Source organism: Squalius cephalus (assembly GCF_949319135.1).
Source record: "Squalius cephalus genome assembly, chromosome: 1".
NCBI lineage: Eukaryota > Metazoa > Chordata > Actinopteri > Cypriniformes > Leuciscidae > Squalius > Squalius cephalus.
In genome coordinates this window covers 26,357,866-26,377,827 of record NC_137122.1, presented here as the reverse complement: position 1 = coordinate 26,377,827, position 19,962 = coordinate 26,357,866, and the positions used below count along the sequence as shown (strand labels likewise).

The 19,962-nt window shown below is 34.8% G+C and overlaps 1 protein-coding gene across 1 annotated transcript in view; it reads left to right on the top strand.

Moving 5' to 3' along the window:
* abca3b (ATP-binding cassette, sub-family A (ABC1), member 3b) overlaps window positions 1-16,673 on the top strand; it is a 51,025-nt gene extending 34,352 nt beyond the window's left edge. Inside the window, exons 19-31 of the mRNA XM_079869387.1 lie at window positions 1,543-1,852; window positions 1,935-2,208; window positions 2,920-3,124; window positions 3,977-4,196; window positions 4,286-4,444; window positions 5,452-5,612; window positions 5,697-5,831; window positions 6,509-6,703; window positions 6,880-7,067; window positions 14,018-14,188; window positions 14,284-14,480; window positions 14,558-14,631; window positions 15,384-16,673. Of these exons, the coding sequence (XP_079725513.1) occupies window positions 1,543-1,852; window positions 1,935-2,208; window positions 2,920-3,124; window positions 3,977-4,196; window positions 4,286-4,444; window positions 5,452-5,612; window positions 5,697-5,831; window positions 6,509-6,703; window positions 6,880-7,067; window positions 14,018-14,188; window positions 14,284-14,480; window positions 14,558-14,631; window positions 15,384-15,515 (2,421 nt within the window). The 3' untranslated portion in view covers window positions 15,516-16,673. The remainder of the gene's footprint in view (window positions 1-1,542; window positions 1,853-1,934; window positions 2,209-2,919; window positions 3,125-3,976; window positions 4,197-4,285; window positions 4,445-5,451; window positions 5,613-5,696; window positions 5,832-6,508; window positions 6,704-6,879; window positions 7,068-14,017; window positions 14,189-14,283; window positions 14,481-14,557; window positions 14,632-15,383) is intronic.
* Window positions 16,674-19,962: the final 3,289 nt, after the last annotated feature.

The window sequence follows — 19,962 nt, the reverse complement described above, 5'->3', positions numbered from 1 at the left end:
ATCCACTTTCAACAGCATTTCTCAGAAATCGCTTACTGCACTTTTGATCCTATAATCTAACATTGAATGAGAAACCCAAGCCCGAATATTATAGACACGTGGACTATAGAGCCATGCAATTACCTGTCAGCGACTTTTTTACCACTCACAATACTATATAATAATAATAAATAATAATAATAATAATAATAAATTGCTTACATTCACCTCTTGATCCCACTGTGCGTTTTCCAGGCTTTTTGTTCTCTAATAACAAAATACGGCAGGAAAATAATAAAGAAGAATTGTTTTATTTATCAGCTCAAGGTCAGAGAAAGGAGGCGCTTCAGAAAATTTTGTTGAGGAGGTCACATTAAATGGTAGTGGTTGTTTTATTATTGTTTCTGTTTTATACAGGTATTGCAGTCCTGTTTGGGACATTTTATATAGTTTAGTACACTGATTTGTGTTTTTGTTTTAAAAATTTTTTTTAGCATTAACATCAAGTAAAATTGTTAGAATTAAAAATCAATTATTTAATTATTTTTAACACTGTAAAAAAGAAAAAAAGCTAGTATGGGTTACAAGGTTGTAAGTAACTTGGTTGTTGATTTAGTGTAAATAAGATATTTCTTAGTAGGGATTAGCTGGTTTGTATTTAGTGATAAACTTAAATTTCCCATAAACTACTAAATGTATTTTTTTTTTTTTTTTTTTTATACAGTAGCTTTGATATCATTTGATTCAAATAATGTTACTTCCTTGGGGTGTGAAACTTTTGTGCAGTATTTTTTTTTAATGACTGTTTTCTATTGGAGAAAAAAGTTTGTGTTTACACAAAATATATATACAGTGCATATATATATATATATATATATATATATATATATATATATATATATATATATATATATATATATATATATATATATATAAAAATAAATAAATGTATGTGTGTATATGCAGTATATGTATAAATATATATGTGTATATATACAGTATAAATGCACACACACAGACATACTATATAGAAATATCATCAAATATCATCATATATATATATATATATATATATATATATATATATATATATATATATATATATATTTATATATATATACATCATCAAATCATCATCAAATATATATATATATATATACACACACACACACACACACATTATGTAATATTCTGACAGCTCTAATTGTAATTTATTATAAAATTTATTCCTGTGATCAAAGCTGAATTTTCAGCATCATTACTCCAGTCTTCAGTGTCACATGATCCTTCAGAAATCATTCTGATATGATGATTTGATGCTCAGGAAACATGTCTGATTTTTTGATGAATAGAACGAACATCAAAAGAACAGCATTTCATTTATTTGAAATAGAAATCTTTTGTAACATAAATTGAATCTGTCTTTGCTGAATAAAAGTGTTAATTTATTTATAAAATGATTAAGATGGATGAATGGATAGATAGATAGACAGAATAGTGGTTCTCTCTTTTTTGCATTTATTGTATTTGTAAACATTATTTTCTGCCTGTTTTTATCCTCAGGCCAGACTCTATATGCAGCAGTTCTACGCTATGTTCCTGAAGAGGGCGCTCTACAGCTGGCGCAACTGGAAAGTGATGGTGGCTCAGTTCCTGGTGCCGCTCATCTTCACAGTGGTGGCTCTAGTGGTGGCCCGTACCGTCCCTAGGAGCCATAACTCGCCCCAGCTCCGCCTGGCACTAAAGCAGTACGGCCCTACCCACGTACCCGTGGCCTTAGATGCCCACGCTGGGCCGTTGGCTGCAGCTCTGGCTGAGATCTATGCCACACAGCTGCCTTCCCAGAGAGCCACGGCTGACACTAATATAACAGGTATCGCTGCTCTTATTATGCTAGTGTGATGCGCAGTAGCTTCCATGACAACATCCTAACATCCTAACGTTTGTCTGTTCAGATTTCTCAGAGTACGTGCTATATAACGCCATGCGGGAGGGCGGAGCTTTCAACGAGCACTGTGTGGTGGGCGCCACTTTCAGGGGCAGATCCAGGGAGTGCGCTGAGGTCACCGGCTACTTCAACAACCAGGGCTACCACACCTCCGCATCGGCGCTCATGCTGGTTGACAACGCTCTCTACAAGCTACTAGCAGGACCCAAAGCCTCTATCCGCACTGGAAATTACCCCATGCCCCGCAAAATGTCCGAGGCGGCGCAGAGCCAGCTGTCCGAGTACGTGCCAGCCTTTTGAATATGCCCAATAGAACTCCATTTCATGGTTTCCTAAATTCCATTTTATCTTTTCCCAAATTCTTTGTTTTTCTGGATTCCGTTAAATCAACAAAAATAATGTCTTATCAATCTAATCATTTATTAACTTGTTAACATTTTAACAATAACAGGGCCCTAAGAAAATGCCTTTTAGTTTTTTTTCCCAGAAATTCTGTGCTGTCTGTTTTAATTTTCCTGGATTCTGTGTTTTATGGTATAATACTTGTTTATTAGGAAAAATGGTGGTAAACAAATGAAGGCATAAAACTTTCAATTAATCTTTTACAACGTAATCAAATGAAAATGTAACATTTTTAGCAAGAAGTGTTGTAAAACAGAGTTAAGATCTTTGCGATCTTGTTTGTCTGCGTTTTCCATAACAAGCATTTTGAATGGTGTTTTGACAATTCAGAGCCATCGAATTACGAATACGAAAAAAATGCATACGAAAATTTCTGACTCAGTGTGCAAGGACCTTATTATTGCTTTAAGAAGTATGTGTAGTTGACAAATGTGTATCTGAAACACATTGCATAACATGCAGATTTCATGTTTAAACCGCAGTCTTTTTAAAGTTTAATATCGCGATTTGAACAAACCCAGAACCCTAAGTTAACTTGGCACATTTAGCTGTTTGGTTGTTTCATCGATCTTCCATTTTTGTCTCTACAGGGGTCAGACAGGCTTCGCCATCGCCATAAACCTCATGTACGGCATGGCGTCATTAGCCAGCACCTTTGCCCTGCTCCTCGTCTCTGAGCGGTCGGTGAAGTCCAAGCACTTGCAGCAGGTCAGCGGGGTCTACATCTCCAACTTCTGGTTCTCCGCCCTGCTGTGGGACCTCATCAACTTCCTGTTGCCCTGCCTGCTCATGCTGGTCAGTATGAACGTACTGTCTAGGACAGTAGTTCTTAATCTGGGGGCCTCATCACAGTTGCAAGATGGCTCAGAATGGTTTAAAATAAGACAAAATGTGATTTAAATACACTAAAACAGCTCAAATGTAAGCTGATGTCATATATTTCTTGAATTTTAAGAAAGGAATGAATTTTAATTCATTCCCTCATTCTTTGTTTGTGAACCAAGGTTCCCACAGTTTTGGGAAACCTAGAAATTTTAAAAGTTCTATTTCTAGACCTGGAAAAGTCATCGAAAGTAAAAGTCATGGACATTTATATAACCAATATATATTTTATTGAAATGAAATTGCTATTTGGGAGTACAATAATAATTTGTGATATGTAAATTTATTGATAATAAAAAGTGCAAACTCTGAAGAACATTTCAGTTTTTAAAAAAAATGAAGTGTATTTAAATAATTTAGAATCATTCAAGTAAACATTATTAGAAAAATAAATAATAATATTTAAATAAATATTTAACTGTTAAATTCTAGTTATTTTGCCACTCCTAGTCTCTGCAAAAACAAAAAAACCTTAAAAAAAGAGCAGCTTTGTCTTTACAGCAGACGAAATATCTTGGGGGTCCTTCATATGTTTTACAAGGGAGTCAAAAAAATTGAGAACCACTGGTCTAGGACATATTTATCATTTGACATGCAAGAACAACATTGTTTCAGAACTTCATAGACCTTAGTCCCAGCAGAACCGTTAACGGAATCCTGGGATTAAATTAGAACAGGTTCTCAACTATGTCGTCTGCTCTGACTGAATGTCTATATGTTCAACTAAGCTCATTATTCTTGACGTGTTTGTTTGTTTTCTCTCAGGTGGTCTTCCGAGTGTTTTCAGTAAAAGCGTTCGTGGCTGACAACCACCTGGTGGATGTTCTATTGATGCTGCTTCTGTATGGCTGGGCGGTGATTCCCCTCATGTACCTGCTCAGCTTCCTGTTCTCCACGGCAGCCAGAGCCTACACGCGACTCACCATCTTCAACATCCTCAGCGGCACCGCAACCTTCCTCGCGGTCACCATCATGACCATACCTGGTGAGAAATGCATGTCCACACTCGTGCGCTCAGAATGCTTTTAATTTCTTACAATAACTATTCACACACCTCATGTTCTTGTGGTCCAGAGCTGAATCTGCTAGACCTCTCCTATATCCTGGATAAAGTCTTCCTGATCTTCCCGAATTACTGCCTGGGCATGTCCTTCAGCGAGTTCTACCAGAACTACGAGATCATCACCTTCTGCACCTCCAACGTCTTTGCCGGCTACATCTGCAAGCACTTCAGTGAGTGAACGGTTCTGTTTCTGGCGTTGCTCCCCCCCACAGTGAATTGTCCAAAATTGATGAATATGATGGATGATTAGAAATGATGGTTAGTTAGATATGAAGAGTGGATGTATGGTTAGAATTGATGGATGTATGGTTATATATGATAGATGGATGTTAGATATGAAGAATAGATGGTTAGATATAAAGAATGAATGGTTAGATATGACAAATTATGGTTACATATAATGGATGGATGGGTGGATGGATTGTTAGATATGATAGATGGATGGATGGTCACATAGATATGATGGATGGATGGTTAGACAAGATAGATGGATGGTTATATATGATGGATATGATGAATGGATGGATGGTTAGATAGCAAGGAAGGATGGATGGATATGTAGATATGATGGATAGATGGGTAGATATGATGGATGGATGGGTGGGTAGATATGATGGATAGATGGGTAGATATGATGGATAGATGGGTAGATATGATGGATGGATTGGTAGATATGCTGGATAGATGGGTAGATATGATGGATGGATGGTTAGATATGATATAACTTCACGTTAGATATGATTGATGGATAGATATGATGGATGGATGATTAGATATGATGGAAGGATGGATATGATGGATGGATGAATGGTTATATATGATACATGGATGGTTGTATGTGATGGCTGGTTATATATGAAAACTTGTAAATTATTTCCCTGTCGTTTAGTTGCGTTGGATTTGGTGCCGACTCATTTTAGGAATTAGAAATGTGCTTTCACTTGGCTAATGTAAATGTGAAGCTGTGGACACTAAATCTTCTGTTCGGCCTGTTTTCTGTTACAAGTTAGCCTGTGTGTGTCCACGCTAATTAAATCATCTGCCGTGTTTGCTGTGTTGATGAGCTACGAGATTGAAAATCCTGATTTTATTTGATTGTTGGTAAACCTTTTGAATCTTAGCATCATCTGGCGCACTTAACATGGGACTGTGTTGACATTCTCATTGTCGTCTGCAGACATCACGTATCAAGTGAACTACTTTTCCATGGATGAGCCAGGAGTGGGCCGCTTCCTGGTGGCCATGTCCCTGCAGGGTGTCGTCTTCATCGCCCTGGTCTTCTTCATCGAGCTCCGGTGCATCCGCACGCTACTCAACCTCTTCAGGAGACGCAAGAAGGTGGGAGAGGAGGGAAAATATGCTGCTAAAATATTATTGGTTTGTATGTTATCAGTCACAATCATGGGTATGTGTTTTTGTCAGGCTCTGCTATTGGCAGAAGAAGCTCTTCAACCCGAGGACAGAGATGTTGCCGAGGAGAGGAAGAGAGTTTTGGATTGCCAGCCAGTGGTTGAGTCCATGGTGGGCAGCCCACTCATTCTACAGGAGATCAGCAAGGTATGCCGTCACATAATATTATTTGGCTCCAAACTACTGTGTGTCAACGTACTGTATGTACCATAAGGTTTCAGTTTCCACTGGCCTATATTTTCCTGCCATTTTAAGGTTTGTTGATGGATTAAATTCACCTACAGATTCCATCAGTGAGAAGATATTTTTGCAATGATTTAATCTATCGAAAAGGAAATTCCACTTTATAATTGCCACAATGCCCTAAGTGTACAAAACCAGTTGGATGGCACCGCCACCTATTGGCCAAAGTGTATAAAACATGCAGAAAATCCATAATCTCAAAATTGCTTGGGAATAATTTGGCCTAAGATCACGCTTCTTGATTTACTAAGACTAACAATTTCCAAGGTCCTTTCTATGGCTTTCTGTCAAATGTGTCCAGTCTTTGCCAAAATTAGCTGTCGTAGTATTCAAAGGAAGCCTCACAAAAGCCATTAAATTGAATATTGGTGTACAACAACGTTCTACAGAAGTAAGTTGCTGGCAAATATGCTAAACAGTAAGTTATGTATGGTTTTGCATATTATCACAAAGCAAATATCATTGCTGCAATGCCCTGAAAACACCATGTTAATTTGGTCACAGCATCATCTACTTATTTAGGTTACTGTTATTGTCCCTTTCTCCTCCTTTGCCTAAGATCTGTGGTTGTGTTTCACTAGGTATATTCAGGCGGGCAGACGCTGTTAGCAGTGGACCGTTTGTCCCTGGCCGTTGGGAAGGGTGAGTGCTTTGGTTTGCTGGGATTTAATGGAGCAGGGAAGACAACGACATTCAAAATGCTGACGGGAGATGAAAGCGTCACCTCAGGGGATGCCTTTATTGACGGCTACAGCATCCTCCGAGATGTGAAAAAGGTTGGCCATTTTGTTATCTCATATTTGACACTTCATATAAAAGTTTCAGTTCCTGAACACTGGAGATTTACATATGATATTTTGACATTTTTTTATCATAGTTGGGATATGTGAATGATATATGATTCAACAGAGTTAATCATTGTTAAATATTGTTAAATATGACTTCGCTTCAGGTGCAACAGAGAATCGGCTACTGTCCCCAGTTTGACGCTGTGCTGGATCACATGACGGGGCGGGAAACCCTGAGCATGTATGCCAGACTGAGGGGCATCCCAGAGAAGTATACCACCGCCTGTGTAGAAAACGTCCTGCGCTCGCTGCTGCTTGAACCTCACGCTGACAAACTCGTCCGCAGCTACAGGTATGAACGTGAGACCTGAGATAAAGAGGACGGGTGGTTAGATATGATGAATAGATGGTTAGATGTACGTGGATGTTAGATATGATGAATAGATGGTTAGATGTACGTGGATGTTAGATATGATGAATAGATAGTTAGATATGATGAATGGATAGTTAGATATGATGAATAGATGTTAGATATGATTAATAGATAGTTAGATATGATGAATAGATGTTAGATATGATGAATAGATATTAGATATGTTGAATAGATGGTTAGATATGATGAATAGATGTTAGATATGATGAATTAGATGGTTAGATATGATGAAAAGATGGTTAGATATGATGAATAGATGGTTAGATATGATGAATAGATTGTTAGATATGATGAATAGATGGTTAGATATGATTAAAATATGGTTAGATATGATGAATAGATGGTTAGATATGATGAATAGATGGTTAGATGTGATGAATAGATGGTTAGATGTGATGAATAGATGGTTAGATATGATGAATAGATGTTAGATATGATGAATAGATGTTAGATATGATGAATAGATGTTAGATATGATGAATAGATGTTAGATATGATGAATTAGATGGTTAGATATGATGAATAGATAGTTAGATATGATGAATAGATGTTAGATATGATTAATAGATAGTTAGATATGATGAATAGATGTTAGATATGTTGACTAGATGGTTAGATATGATGAATAGATGGTTAGATATGATGAATAGATGGTTAGATATGATTAATAGATAGTTAGATATGATGAATAGATATTAGATATGTTGAATAGATGGTTAGATATGATGAATAGATGTTAGATATGATGAATTAGATGGTTAGATATGATGAAAAGATGGTTAGATATGATGAATAGATGGTTAGATATGATGAATAGATTGTTAGATATGATGAATAGATGGTTAGATATGATTAAAATATGGTTAGATATGATGAATAGATGGTTAGATATGATGAATAGATGGTTAGATGTGATGAATAGATGGTTAGATGTGATGAATAGATGGTTAGATGTGATGAATAGATGGTTAGATATGATGAATAGATGTTAGATATGATGAATAGATGTTAGATATGATGAATAGATGTTAGATATGATGAATTAGATGGTTAGATATGATGAATAGATGGTTAGATGTGATGAATAGATAGTTAGATATGATGAATAGATGGTTAGATATGATTAAAATATGGTTAGATATAATTAATAATAATAATTCATTACATTTATATAGCGCTTTTCTCGGCACTCAAAGCGCTTTACATAGAATGGGGGATCTCCTCAACCACCACCAATGTGCAGCATCCACCTGGATGATGCGACGGCAGCCATATTGCGCCAGAACGCCCACCACACACCAGCTTACTGGTGGAGAGGAGACAGTGATGAAGCCAATCAGTATATATGAGGATGATTAGGGGGCCATGATGGACAGAGGCCATGGGGCAAATTTGGCCAGGATGCGGGGGTTACACCCCTACTCTTTCGAAAGACATCCTGGGATTTTTAATGACCACAGAGAGTCAGGACCTCGGTTTAACGTCTCATCCGAAGGACGGGACATCATATGATGAATAGATGGTTAGATATGATGAATAGATGGTTAGATGTGATGAATAGATGGTTAGATATGATGAATAGATGGTTAGATATGATGAATAGATGTTAGATATGATGAATAGATGGTAGATATGATGAATAGATAGTTAGATATGATGAATAGATATTAGATATGATGAATTAGATGGTTAGATATGATGAAAAGATGGTTAGATATGATGAATAGATGGTTAGATATGATGAATAGATGGTTAGATATGATGAATAGATAGTTAGATATGATGAATAGATATTAGATATGTTGAATAGATGGTTAGATATGATGAATAGATGTTAGATATGATGAATTAGATGGTTAGATATGATGAAAAGATGGTTAGATATGATGAATAGATGGTTAGATATGATGAATAGATTGTTAGATATGATGAATAGATGGTTAGATATGATTAAAATATGGTTAGATATGATGAATAGATGGTTAGATATGATGAATAGATGGTTAGATGTGATGAATAGATGGTTAGATGTGATGAATAGATGGTTAGATGTGATGAATAGATGGTTAGATATGATGAATAGATGTTAGATATGATGAATAGATGTTAGATATGATGAATAGATGTTAGATATGATGAATTAGATGGTTAGATATGATGAATAGATGGTTAGATGTGATGAATAGATAGTTAGATATGATGAATAGATAGTTAGATATGATGAATAGATGGTTAGATATGATTAAAATATGGTTAGATATGATGAATAGATGGTTAGATATGATGAATAGATGGTTAGATGTGATGAATAGATGGTTAGATATGATGAATAGATGGTTAGATGTGATGAATAGATGTTAGATATGATGAATAGATGGTAGATATGATGAATAGATAGTTAGATATGATGAATAGATATTAGATATGATGAATTAGATGGTTAGATATGATGAAAAGATGGTTAGATATGATGAATAGATGGTTAGATATGATGAATAGATTGTTAGATATGATGAATAGATGGTTAGATATGATTAAAATATGGTTAGATATGATGAATAGATGGTTAGATATGATGAAAAGATGGTTAGATATGATGAATAGATAGTTAGATGTGATGAATAGATGGTTAGATGTGATGAATAGATGGTTAGATATGATGAATAGATGGTTAGATATGATGAATAGATGTTAGATATGATGAATAGATGTTAGATATGATGAATAGATGGTTAGATATGATGAATAGATGGTTAGATATGATGAATAGATGGTTAGATATGATGAATAGATGTTAGATATGATGAATAGATGGTTAGATATGATGAATAGATGGTTAGATATGATTAAAATATGGTTAGATATGATGAATAGATGGTTAGATATGATGAATAGATGGTTAGATATGATGAATAGATGGTTAGATGTGATGAATAGATGGTTAGATGTGATGAATAGATGGTTAGATATGATGAATAGATGGTTAGATGTGATGAATAGATGGTTAGATATGATGAATAGATGGTTAGATATGATGAATAGATGTTAGATATGATGAATAGATGGTAGATATGATGAATAGATAGTTAGATATGATGAATAGATATTAGATATGATGAATTAGATGGTTAGATATGATGAAAAGATGGTTAGATATGATGAATAGATGGTTAGATATGATGAATAGATGGTTAGATATGATGAATAGATAGTTAGATATGATGAATAGATATTAGATATGTTGAATAGATGGTTAGATATGATGAATATATGTTAGATATGATGAATTAGATGGTTAGATATGATGAAAAGATGGTTAGATATGATGAATAGATGGTTAGATATGATGAATAGATTGTTAGATATGATGAATAGATGGTTAGATATGATTAAAATATGGTTAGATATGATGAATAGATGGTTAGATATGATGAATAGATGGTTAGATGTGATGAATAGATGGTTAGATGTGATGAATAGATGGTTAGATATGATGAATAGATGTTAGATATGATGAATAAATGTTAGATATGATGAATAGATGTTAGATATGATGAATTAGATGGTTAGATATGATGAATAGATGGTTAGATGTGATGAATAGATAGTTAGATATGATGAATAGATAGTTAGATATGATGAATAGATGGTTAGATATGATTAAAATATGGTTAGATATGATGAATAGATGGTTAGATATGATGAATAGATGGTTAGATGTGATGAATAGATGGTTAGATATGATGAATAGATGGTTAGATGTGATGAATAGATGTTAGATATGATGAATAGATGGTAGATATGATGAATAGATAGTTAGATATGATGAATAGATATTAGATATGATGAATAGATGGTTAGATATGATGAATAGATGGTTAGATATGATGAATAGATGGTTAGATATGATGAATAGATGTTAGATATGATGAATAGATGGTTAGATATGATGAATAGATGGTTAGATATGATTAAAATATGGTTAGATATGATGAATAGATGGTTAGATATGATGAATAGATGGTTAGATATGATGAATAGATGGTTAGATGTGATGAATAGATGGTTAGATGTGATGAATAGATGGTTAGATGTGATGAATAGATGGTTAGATGTGATGAATAGATGGTTAGATATGATGAATAGATGTTAGATATGATGAATAGATGGTTAGATATGATGAATAGATGGTTAGATATGATGAATAGATGGTTAGATATGATGAATAGGTGTTAGATATGATGAATAGATGTTAGATATGATGAATTAGATGGTTAGATATGATGAATAAATGGTTAGATGTGATGAATAGATAGTTAGATATGATTAAAATATGGTTAGATATGATGAATAGATGGTTAGATATGATGAATAGGTGTTAGATATGATGAATAGGTGTTAGATATGATGAATAGATGTTAGATATGATGAATAGATGTTAGATATGATGAATAGATGGTTAGATATGATGAATAGATGGTTAGATATGATGAATAGATGGTTAGATATGATGAATAGATGGTTAGATATGATGAATAGGTGTTAGATATGATGAATAGATGTTAGATATGATGAATTAGATGGTTAGATATGATGAATAAATGGTTAGATGTGATGAATAGATAGTTAGATATGATTAAAATATGGTTAGATATGATGAATAGATGGTTAGATATGATGAATAGGTGTTAGATATGATGAATAGGTGTTAGATATGATGAATAGATGTTAGATATGATGAATAGATGTTAGATATGATGAATAGATGGTTAGATATGATGAATAGATGGTTAGATATGATGAATAGATGTTAGATATGATGAATAGATGTTAGATATGATGAATAGATGTTAGATATGATGAATAGATGGTTAGATGTGATGAATAGATGGTTAGATGTGATGAATAGATGGTTAGATATGATGAATAGATGTTAGATATGATGAATAGATGGTTAGATGTGATGAATAGATGGTTAGATGTGATGAATAGATGGTTAGATATGATGAATAGATGTTAGATATGATGAATAGATGGTTAGATATGATGAATAGATGGTTAGATATGATTAAAATATGGTTAGATATGATGAATAGATGGTTAGATATGATGAATAGATGGTTAGATATGATGAATAGATGGTTAGATGTGATGAATAGATGGTTAGATGTGATGAATAGATGGTTAGATATGATGAATAGATGGTTAGATGTGATGAATAGATGGTTAGATATGATGAATAGATGGTTAGATATGATGAATAGATGGTTAGATATGATGAATAGATGGTTAGATATGATGAATAGATGGTTAGATATGATGAATAGGTGTTAGATATGATGAATAGATGTTAGATATGATGAATTAGATGGTTAGATGTGATGAATAGATAGTTAGATATGATGGATAAATGGTTAGAAATGATGAATAGATGTTAGATATGATGAATTAGATGGTTAGATATGATTAATAGATGTTAGATATGATGAATAGATGGTTAGATATGATTAATAGATGTTAGATATGATGAATAGATGGTTAGATGTGATGAATAGATGTTAGATATGATGAATAGATGGTTAGATGTGATGAATAGATGGTTAGATATGATGGATAAATGTTAGATATGATGAATAGATGTTAGATATGATGAATTAGATGGTTAGATATGATTAATAGATGTTAGATATGATGAATAGATGGTTAGATATGATTAATAGATGTTAGATATGATGAATAGATGGTTAGATATGATTAATAGATGTTAGATATGATGAATAGATGGTTAGATGTGATGAATAGATGGTTAGATATGATGAATAGGTAAGGGATAATCCACGGCTAGCCATGCATTAAAGAATTTTAATGCACGACGTATAGGCGAAGAACCACCCGACGCGAAGCGGAGGGTGGTTGCCTCTACGAAGTGCATTAAAATTCTTTAATGCATGGCTAGCCGTGGATTATCCCGCTTATACCTTGGTTATTTGCCAAGTTAAAAATAAGTTAAAGCTGTAACTGATGTTTACAGTGTAATTTTTTAACAGACGTGTAAAAATGACGGTTATTTCTTAAGTTTAGGCTCGTCAGTTCTTGCACTCCGTCCGCTTTAAATAAAGTAGAGCCATCGGATTGCTTTTATTTGAATGAATTCACATTTATTTAAATTCATTATTAAAAGAGAGAGACAGAGAACTGAAGGAGAAGGAACAGAGAGAGAGAGAGAGAGAGAGAGAGAGAGAGAGAGATGCGTGCACGAGTTAACGTTACCTGTGTGCGTCGATCTCTTCTTTAAAGTCTAGCAGCTACAGTCCCCTCGTTGCTTAAGCCTACCTAAACGTTTTCATATGCGTCTCTCACTCTGCTTGCAAGTGTATCTGTGTTACTATGGTTACCAATGTAGCGGATTAATTTCGAACTGTAATCAAACTGACTGGAACTACCTGTGCATTAAACGGTTTTACTGCACACCTTCCAGCCAATCAGAATTGAGTATTTAAACAGCCCATGGTATAAATGGTTAGATGTGATGAATAGATGGTTAGATATGATGAATAGATGTTAGATATGATGAATAGATGGTTAGATATGTTATAAGAGTGGATGCATAATTAGATATGAGGGGTAATTATAGATATGATGAATGAATGGTTAGTTGTGATGAATGGATATGATCTAGATATAATGAACGGATGGTTAGATACGATGAATGATAGATTGGTAGATGATGGATAGAAGGTGGGAAATGAATGAGTAGTTGAGATTGAAGTGTAGAGAAAAAGATGCAACAGGAAGACTGAATGTGAGAAGTAAAATCATTTGTTTGTGAAATGTTGTATTCAAAGTTGTCTATTGGTTCTTCTGCACAGTGGCGGCAATAAGAGGAAGTTGAGTGCAGGCATGGCTCTGATCGGTGGGCCACCCGTGATCTTTCTGGACGAGCCTTCCACTGGCATGGACCCCGTGGCCAGACGGTTGCTTTGGGACGCGATCACACGAACCAGAGAGTCTGGCAAAGCCATCATTATAACCTCACACAGGTAAGTCACACATCTCCTGACTAACACAGATATGAACTGCAAATGAAAAGAGCATGTTGCAGCAGAACAAACCCCGTCTCATTGTCTCTCTGCAGTATGGAGGAGTGCGAGGCGCTGTGTACTCGGCTGGCTGTCATGGTGAACGGCCAGTTCAAGTGTCTGGGCAGCCCACAGCACCTGAAGAGCAAGTTTGGGAGCGGTTACACACTGCTGGCCAAAGTCCGTGTGGAGACCGAGATAGAGGAGATGGACCTTCAGCTCTTCAAAGACTTCATTGAAAACACCTTTCCAGGTATTTAAATGACACGCATTGTATTTGCGCTGGACAGTTGGACAGTTTTGAAACCTTTCACCTGATGGCTTTCATAGGGAGTTCACTGAAGGATGAACACCAGGGGATGGTCCACTATCACCTGACTGACAAAACTCTTACTTGGGCACAGGTACGTCTCAATGCTTACCCATACTTACTCAAATGTGCAGTTTCCCACAATGCAATGCTCTGAACTTGACCTTCCATTTCTAGTTTGATCTCAGCTGCATTTAAAATTAAAATTGAAAAATGAAAATTGAAATCATTAATTAATAATTCAATTTACATTTTTTGGGGGGAATTTTAAACAAAATGAGTGCAACATAATTTCCACTAAATTATGGGTAACTAACACTCTCTAAACGTTTATTCTTACATAGCCTACTTTTTCATATGATACATATTTTTGTGATTAACTTTTTATTAAATGAAAAAAAATAAATAAATACATCAGTTTTGTGTACCAAAAACAACACTTAACACAAACTAAATAAAATTGCCAAAGCCTTAGAGAAGAACTATAACTATATATACACACACACTCTCACACACACACACACAGTATATATATATAGAATGCAGTATTCTAGGTGTCTATTTCAAACATAACCAGTATTACCACAACCTATTTTTCTTGACCCTTTATTTTGATCGGACCAAATGTAGATTTTGTTTTTACGCAAAAAAAAACAACAACATTTTTGATTTAAGCATTATGCTAATATTTTACTCCATTGACCTTTAGTGAAGAAGACATGTTAAGCGTGTACTTGGACACAGATGTCTCTGCATAATGGCCGCTCGATAGACAAGACCTCCACGAGCTCGCACCGTGAACACACTGATAGGACACATTTTTAACGTGATGTCGTTTTGTCTCAGGTGTTCGGGGTGCTAGAAACAGCCAAAGAGAAGTACAGCATCGAGGACTACTGCGTCAGCCAGATCTCACTGGAACAGGTGTTTCTCAGCTTCGCCCAGTTCCAGCACTGCGCTGAGGCCTGCAGGAAATGACACGCTGAAGCCCCGAGGGGGCGACGCTCCTTCACCTGCTGAGTAGGAGGTTCATCCTGGGCCGACTGACTCCCAGTCAGACTATGGACATTGCTCAGGTGTCTCTCTTCACACGTTTCTGACATGATCATACATGCATAACACTTCCAGGCACTACTCAAGCACTGTGTGTGTCACACAGAGGCAGGACCACTAACTCAAGACCTTGGCCAGTAGGGTAACCGTATGCGGTGTTTATTTAAAGTCTGTCTGTTCGTTTGCGAGCGGTTTGAGTTTCAACGGGAAGTTCGTCACACTCTGAAATACTCTGAATTTTAATCTGTGGGTCTTGCCTGAAAGGAAGTGGTGTTTGTTCATCATCTGTAAGCGTGACAGACCAGATGTCCCATTGTGTACGATTACTGTGTTATTTATGAATGACTTTTTTTGTTTGTTTCTCTTCACCCGTTTCCCACTGTGGTCTTAAGGCTGAAGCTACACACACTTTATGATAAAATGCGCAAAAGGGGGCGGAAATATTGAAAAATGCGATGTCCAAAACAAAAAAGTCTAAGCAAAAAATGCTGCTTCTTTGGGTTTGCAATAACAATAGAAAATTAAATTTACAGGAAATGTTAGTGAATATAAAATGTACAATTTTATAGAATAGCTTTAGGTCATTTATAGAATTTATACAATAGCTTTATTCCCCTTATCTAGGCATTTATAGTCAGTTATTTGTGATATATGAATTCATCTTCCAAAAAAAAAAAAAAAAAAAAATTCTAGTAATTGACTGTTTGTGTTATGTATGTCAAAATAAGTCACTTTTTAAAAAAACTAATTTCGCTGCTAAAAGTAACTCCAAATTCCTTAATTTTTCAGTCAAAACATGCACGTGTTTTTGAAAGAGACCACAAATGTTTTAATGCTTTTTCTCTCCACATATCCAATTATGATTTTTACCAGATTGTGATTTTTTTTTTATATATATATTTTTGAATAGTGCAACATGGGCTATGTGTAATTCCGCAGATGAACACTAGAGGACGTACAGTGCACCTTTTTAACGTCTGCATCAAACTGAATGTCTTTAGATACACACTAATGTTCACTTGTATGATGAGAGTCTGTCACAGAGCAAAAAAACACAACATTTATAAAAACTTTTGCTTGTTACTGTGGTTTTGGATTCATCCTGCTGTGTTCTGTTGCACTACTGATGTGGACCAATTCAATAGCCGTCAGAAAGATCCATAAAAGAGCTCACAGAAACATGAAGTATCGTAAAGCCAAGGATTTAATGTAAGAATCATTTTGTTTGTAAAATCATTCTCATTGCATTGAAAGTTTTTATATAACTACGAGAAATGTGTTCTGCTTGTACTTCATGCGGCTTGGCTAATTTCTCCAATGCTTTGCACATTGTTATGCTCTTGATTGATTCTACAATCAGTTTAACCTGCGTCAGTCCACATTTCCGTCCAGATTCATGTTAACTGAATGTACTTAATTCATAGCGAAGGAAAAAAACGCGGGCTCATTCGTCACCTTAACCTCGTACACTCTGACATACTAAATATAAAATAGGGCTTTAAGGTGACTGACCACAAATAGTTTCTTTTCTATGTTTTTTCTATGTTTATTGGTCTGTTTTGCACAGTGCTCTGGCTGTCGTGTCTGAACTGCTTGTTTGAAACTGAAATATTGCATTTTGAGAATCGAGAAAGCAAACTTGACAATGTTAATGATGACAATGTTGATTAAAAATGGTCAAAATATATACCATAATGCAAAAAGGGAATTTACATAATTGTAATCTTGTGTACTGTAGGCTATCACTCAATTAACCTGTGAGAAATGTAAGTATTGTCATTTTTCCTTTTTCTTTTTTTTTTTATTAAATCGGCCTTATGCAAAGGAATTGTGTTCAACAGTTGTTTTCTCTTTGATATCCTATGGACCCTTTCTCAGTTTGATGATTAATTTCTGCAGTTATTAACATCTAAATCTAATTAACCCCTTTTCACTATAAATAACCTTTTATTTCATTTTTTTGCGATGGAAAGGTTCCATGGATGTTAAAGGTTCTTCATGGAACCATCAATGCCAAAAGTTTAAAACCCGTGTTAGCATTGTTCTGGAAAAAAGGAGGCTAGAGTTCATTTCGTTGACTTTTACGAGTATATGGGTTGAAGATGAAGACATTCCGTATCTTGAACTGAAATTCACCACAATTCACCTTTTATGTTCTCACAATCAAAACAGTCTCCGTGTTCCTGTTTACCCCTGACACAGTTAGCAATAAAAGCTAATCATCCTCAGACAGGTGAAGGTTCAGCCATGGAGGACGAATGCCAACTGTCTTTCAGTACAGCGGCACAATTTAGGTATTTAGACTCACTTGTAATGTGTAAATATCATTGCATTTGATCAAGTGACTAACTTTACTTTTTGCCATAATTTTTGGTCACTGTCTTTTGAATCAGCTGGTGTTATGGCGATTAATGAATGAATGCATAAAGTCAGTTCTTCTCAAGTTCACATAGCAGAGGAACCACATGTGAAGTGCATCACATTAACTATCAACATGATACACTATTGTTTTGATATATTGCAGTACAGATATGTTGCGTAAGTGTATTGCACAATGTTAAATAATCTTTGGTCTGATCTGATCTATTGCAGGTCTGTTAAAACAGCTGTGTAATATAGTGATGCAACCTTACTATTGATGCAGTTGGCCATCAATATATCAGGCCAAGTAAACAGTAAAACTGAACAGAGGAAAAATGCTGCTCTTTCGGCTAAGAATGAACCATTTATAGTGGATTTTTATTGCCATTTTTATTGCCATTTATACAGTACCTAAGGGTAGTTAGTTAATGTTTGTTTTAAGACAATAGCTGAACATCATACCAGTGCAAAACGATTAACATCACAGGGTGAATAGGAAAAGTGTTACAATAGCTATTTCCATCCATCTATTTTTATGCAAATTTTGGGAAATTGTATTAAAAAAAAATGCTGGATGCAAATGCCAAGATGCGCATAAATTCTAAAAAAAATTATCTTCAAGTTCTGAGCCACAATGGCTTCCCCTGATTGCAGCAATTTACATTTTTATTATACTGATATTTTGCACGCAAATGTTTTATACGATATTCCAATTTTGCGCACAAGTTAAATTCAATTAACTTTGGATGGACTCATAGTTATTGTCTACAGTTTGAGTATTTGGTTGGTTAAAGTCTTTAATTGATATTATAAAAACACTGTTTATTTTTGTTACAAGTGAACCGTTATTAAATTTTTATTTTTGTCATATCTTGTTGTACCTTTAGTTTAGTTTAGTTCATGGGTTTTAAGATTGAGCGTGACACAATCTGTCCATATTGTCTTCTGACCTGTAATGCAGCCTGAATCATAATGACACTGCGTTCATTCATTTGCCAGAGGAGAACTGCTTTTTGAGATCTGATTTGATTGACAGGGACAGTTAGTGTTCGTGACACATGGTTTTAAATCCTAAACCCTCTGACGAAACATTGCATTGCTTAATCAGGTCTGTGAAAGTAGGTCTGAAGTCACTCCAGGTTAAAGTGTGACAGAGGTGAGAGGCAAGGCAAGTTTATTTACATAGCACATTTCATACACTATGGCAATTCAAAGTGCTTTGCATAGAAAGGAATTAAAATAATCACACTATGGCAACTCAAAGTGCTTTGCATAGAAAATAAGCACAAAATAAAAACAAGGGAAATTAAAACAATGAATAAAAGTAGTAGATGTAGTACAATGAATTAAAGTAGTAGATGTAGAGAGATGAATTATTGTCTGATTGAATTATTATAGTAAGGTTTTAATATATAAAATACAAACAGGAGAGCTTATAATAACATTCGTACAAATGTATAGTATGTATGTAAATTGTTGAAATATATATATATATATTTTTTAATCCTGGATTGATGTCAAGATTTATGCATAGAAAATAATTTTCATTATAGTTCATTCATTCATTTAAAAAAAAAAAATGGATTTGAATTGTTTTGGCGCGAGCATGAATCTCATCTTCAATAGGAATGAACTGAAAATCATTGCTCTGCTCTCTTCGAGCCAGTGCGCACGCACCGTAAAGCCCTGTTTATTCCGCCAGTCCATGGCTCTACCATTGGAAAAAGCGTAACGGCTAACTTTGATCATGTGTGTCTTGATAACGTTCAGGTTACAGCCTTGGCATCATTTAATTTCGTTCAGAGCTGTGCAACTGTCAGTTTGTGGATACCATGGAAATGAATGAGAAGTGCATTAAACTGAATCACACCAATTGTCCGTGACATCTCTAATAAAACAGCATTTTATTCCGGTGTAAACTAAATAAAACTAAAAATGAATGTGAAATAATTAATATAGTAAATAGTTATATTACTGTATCATATATATTTTTATTTAGTAGGCTACTAAT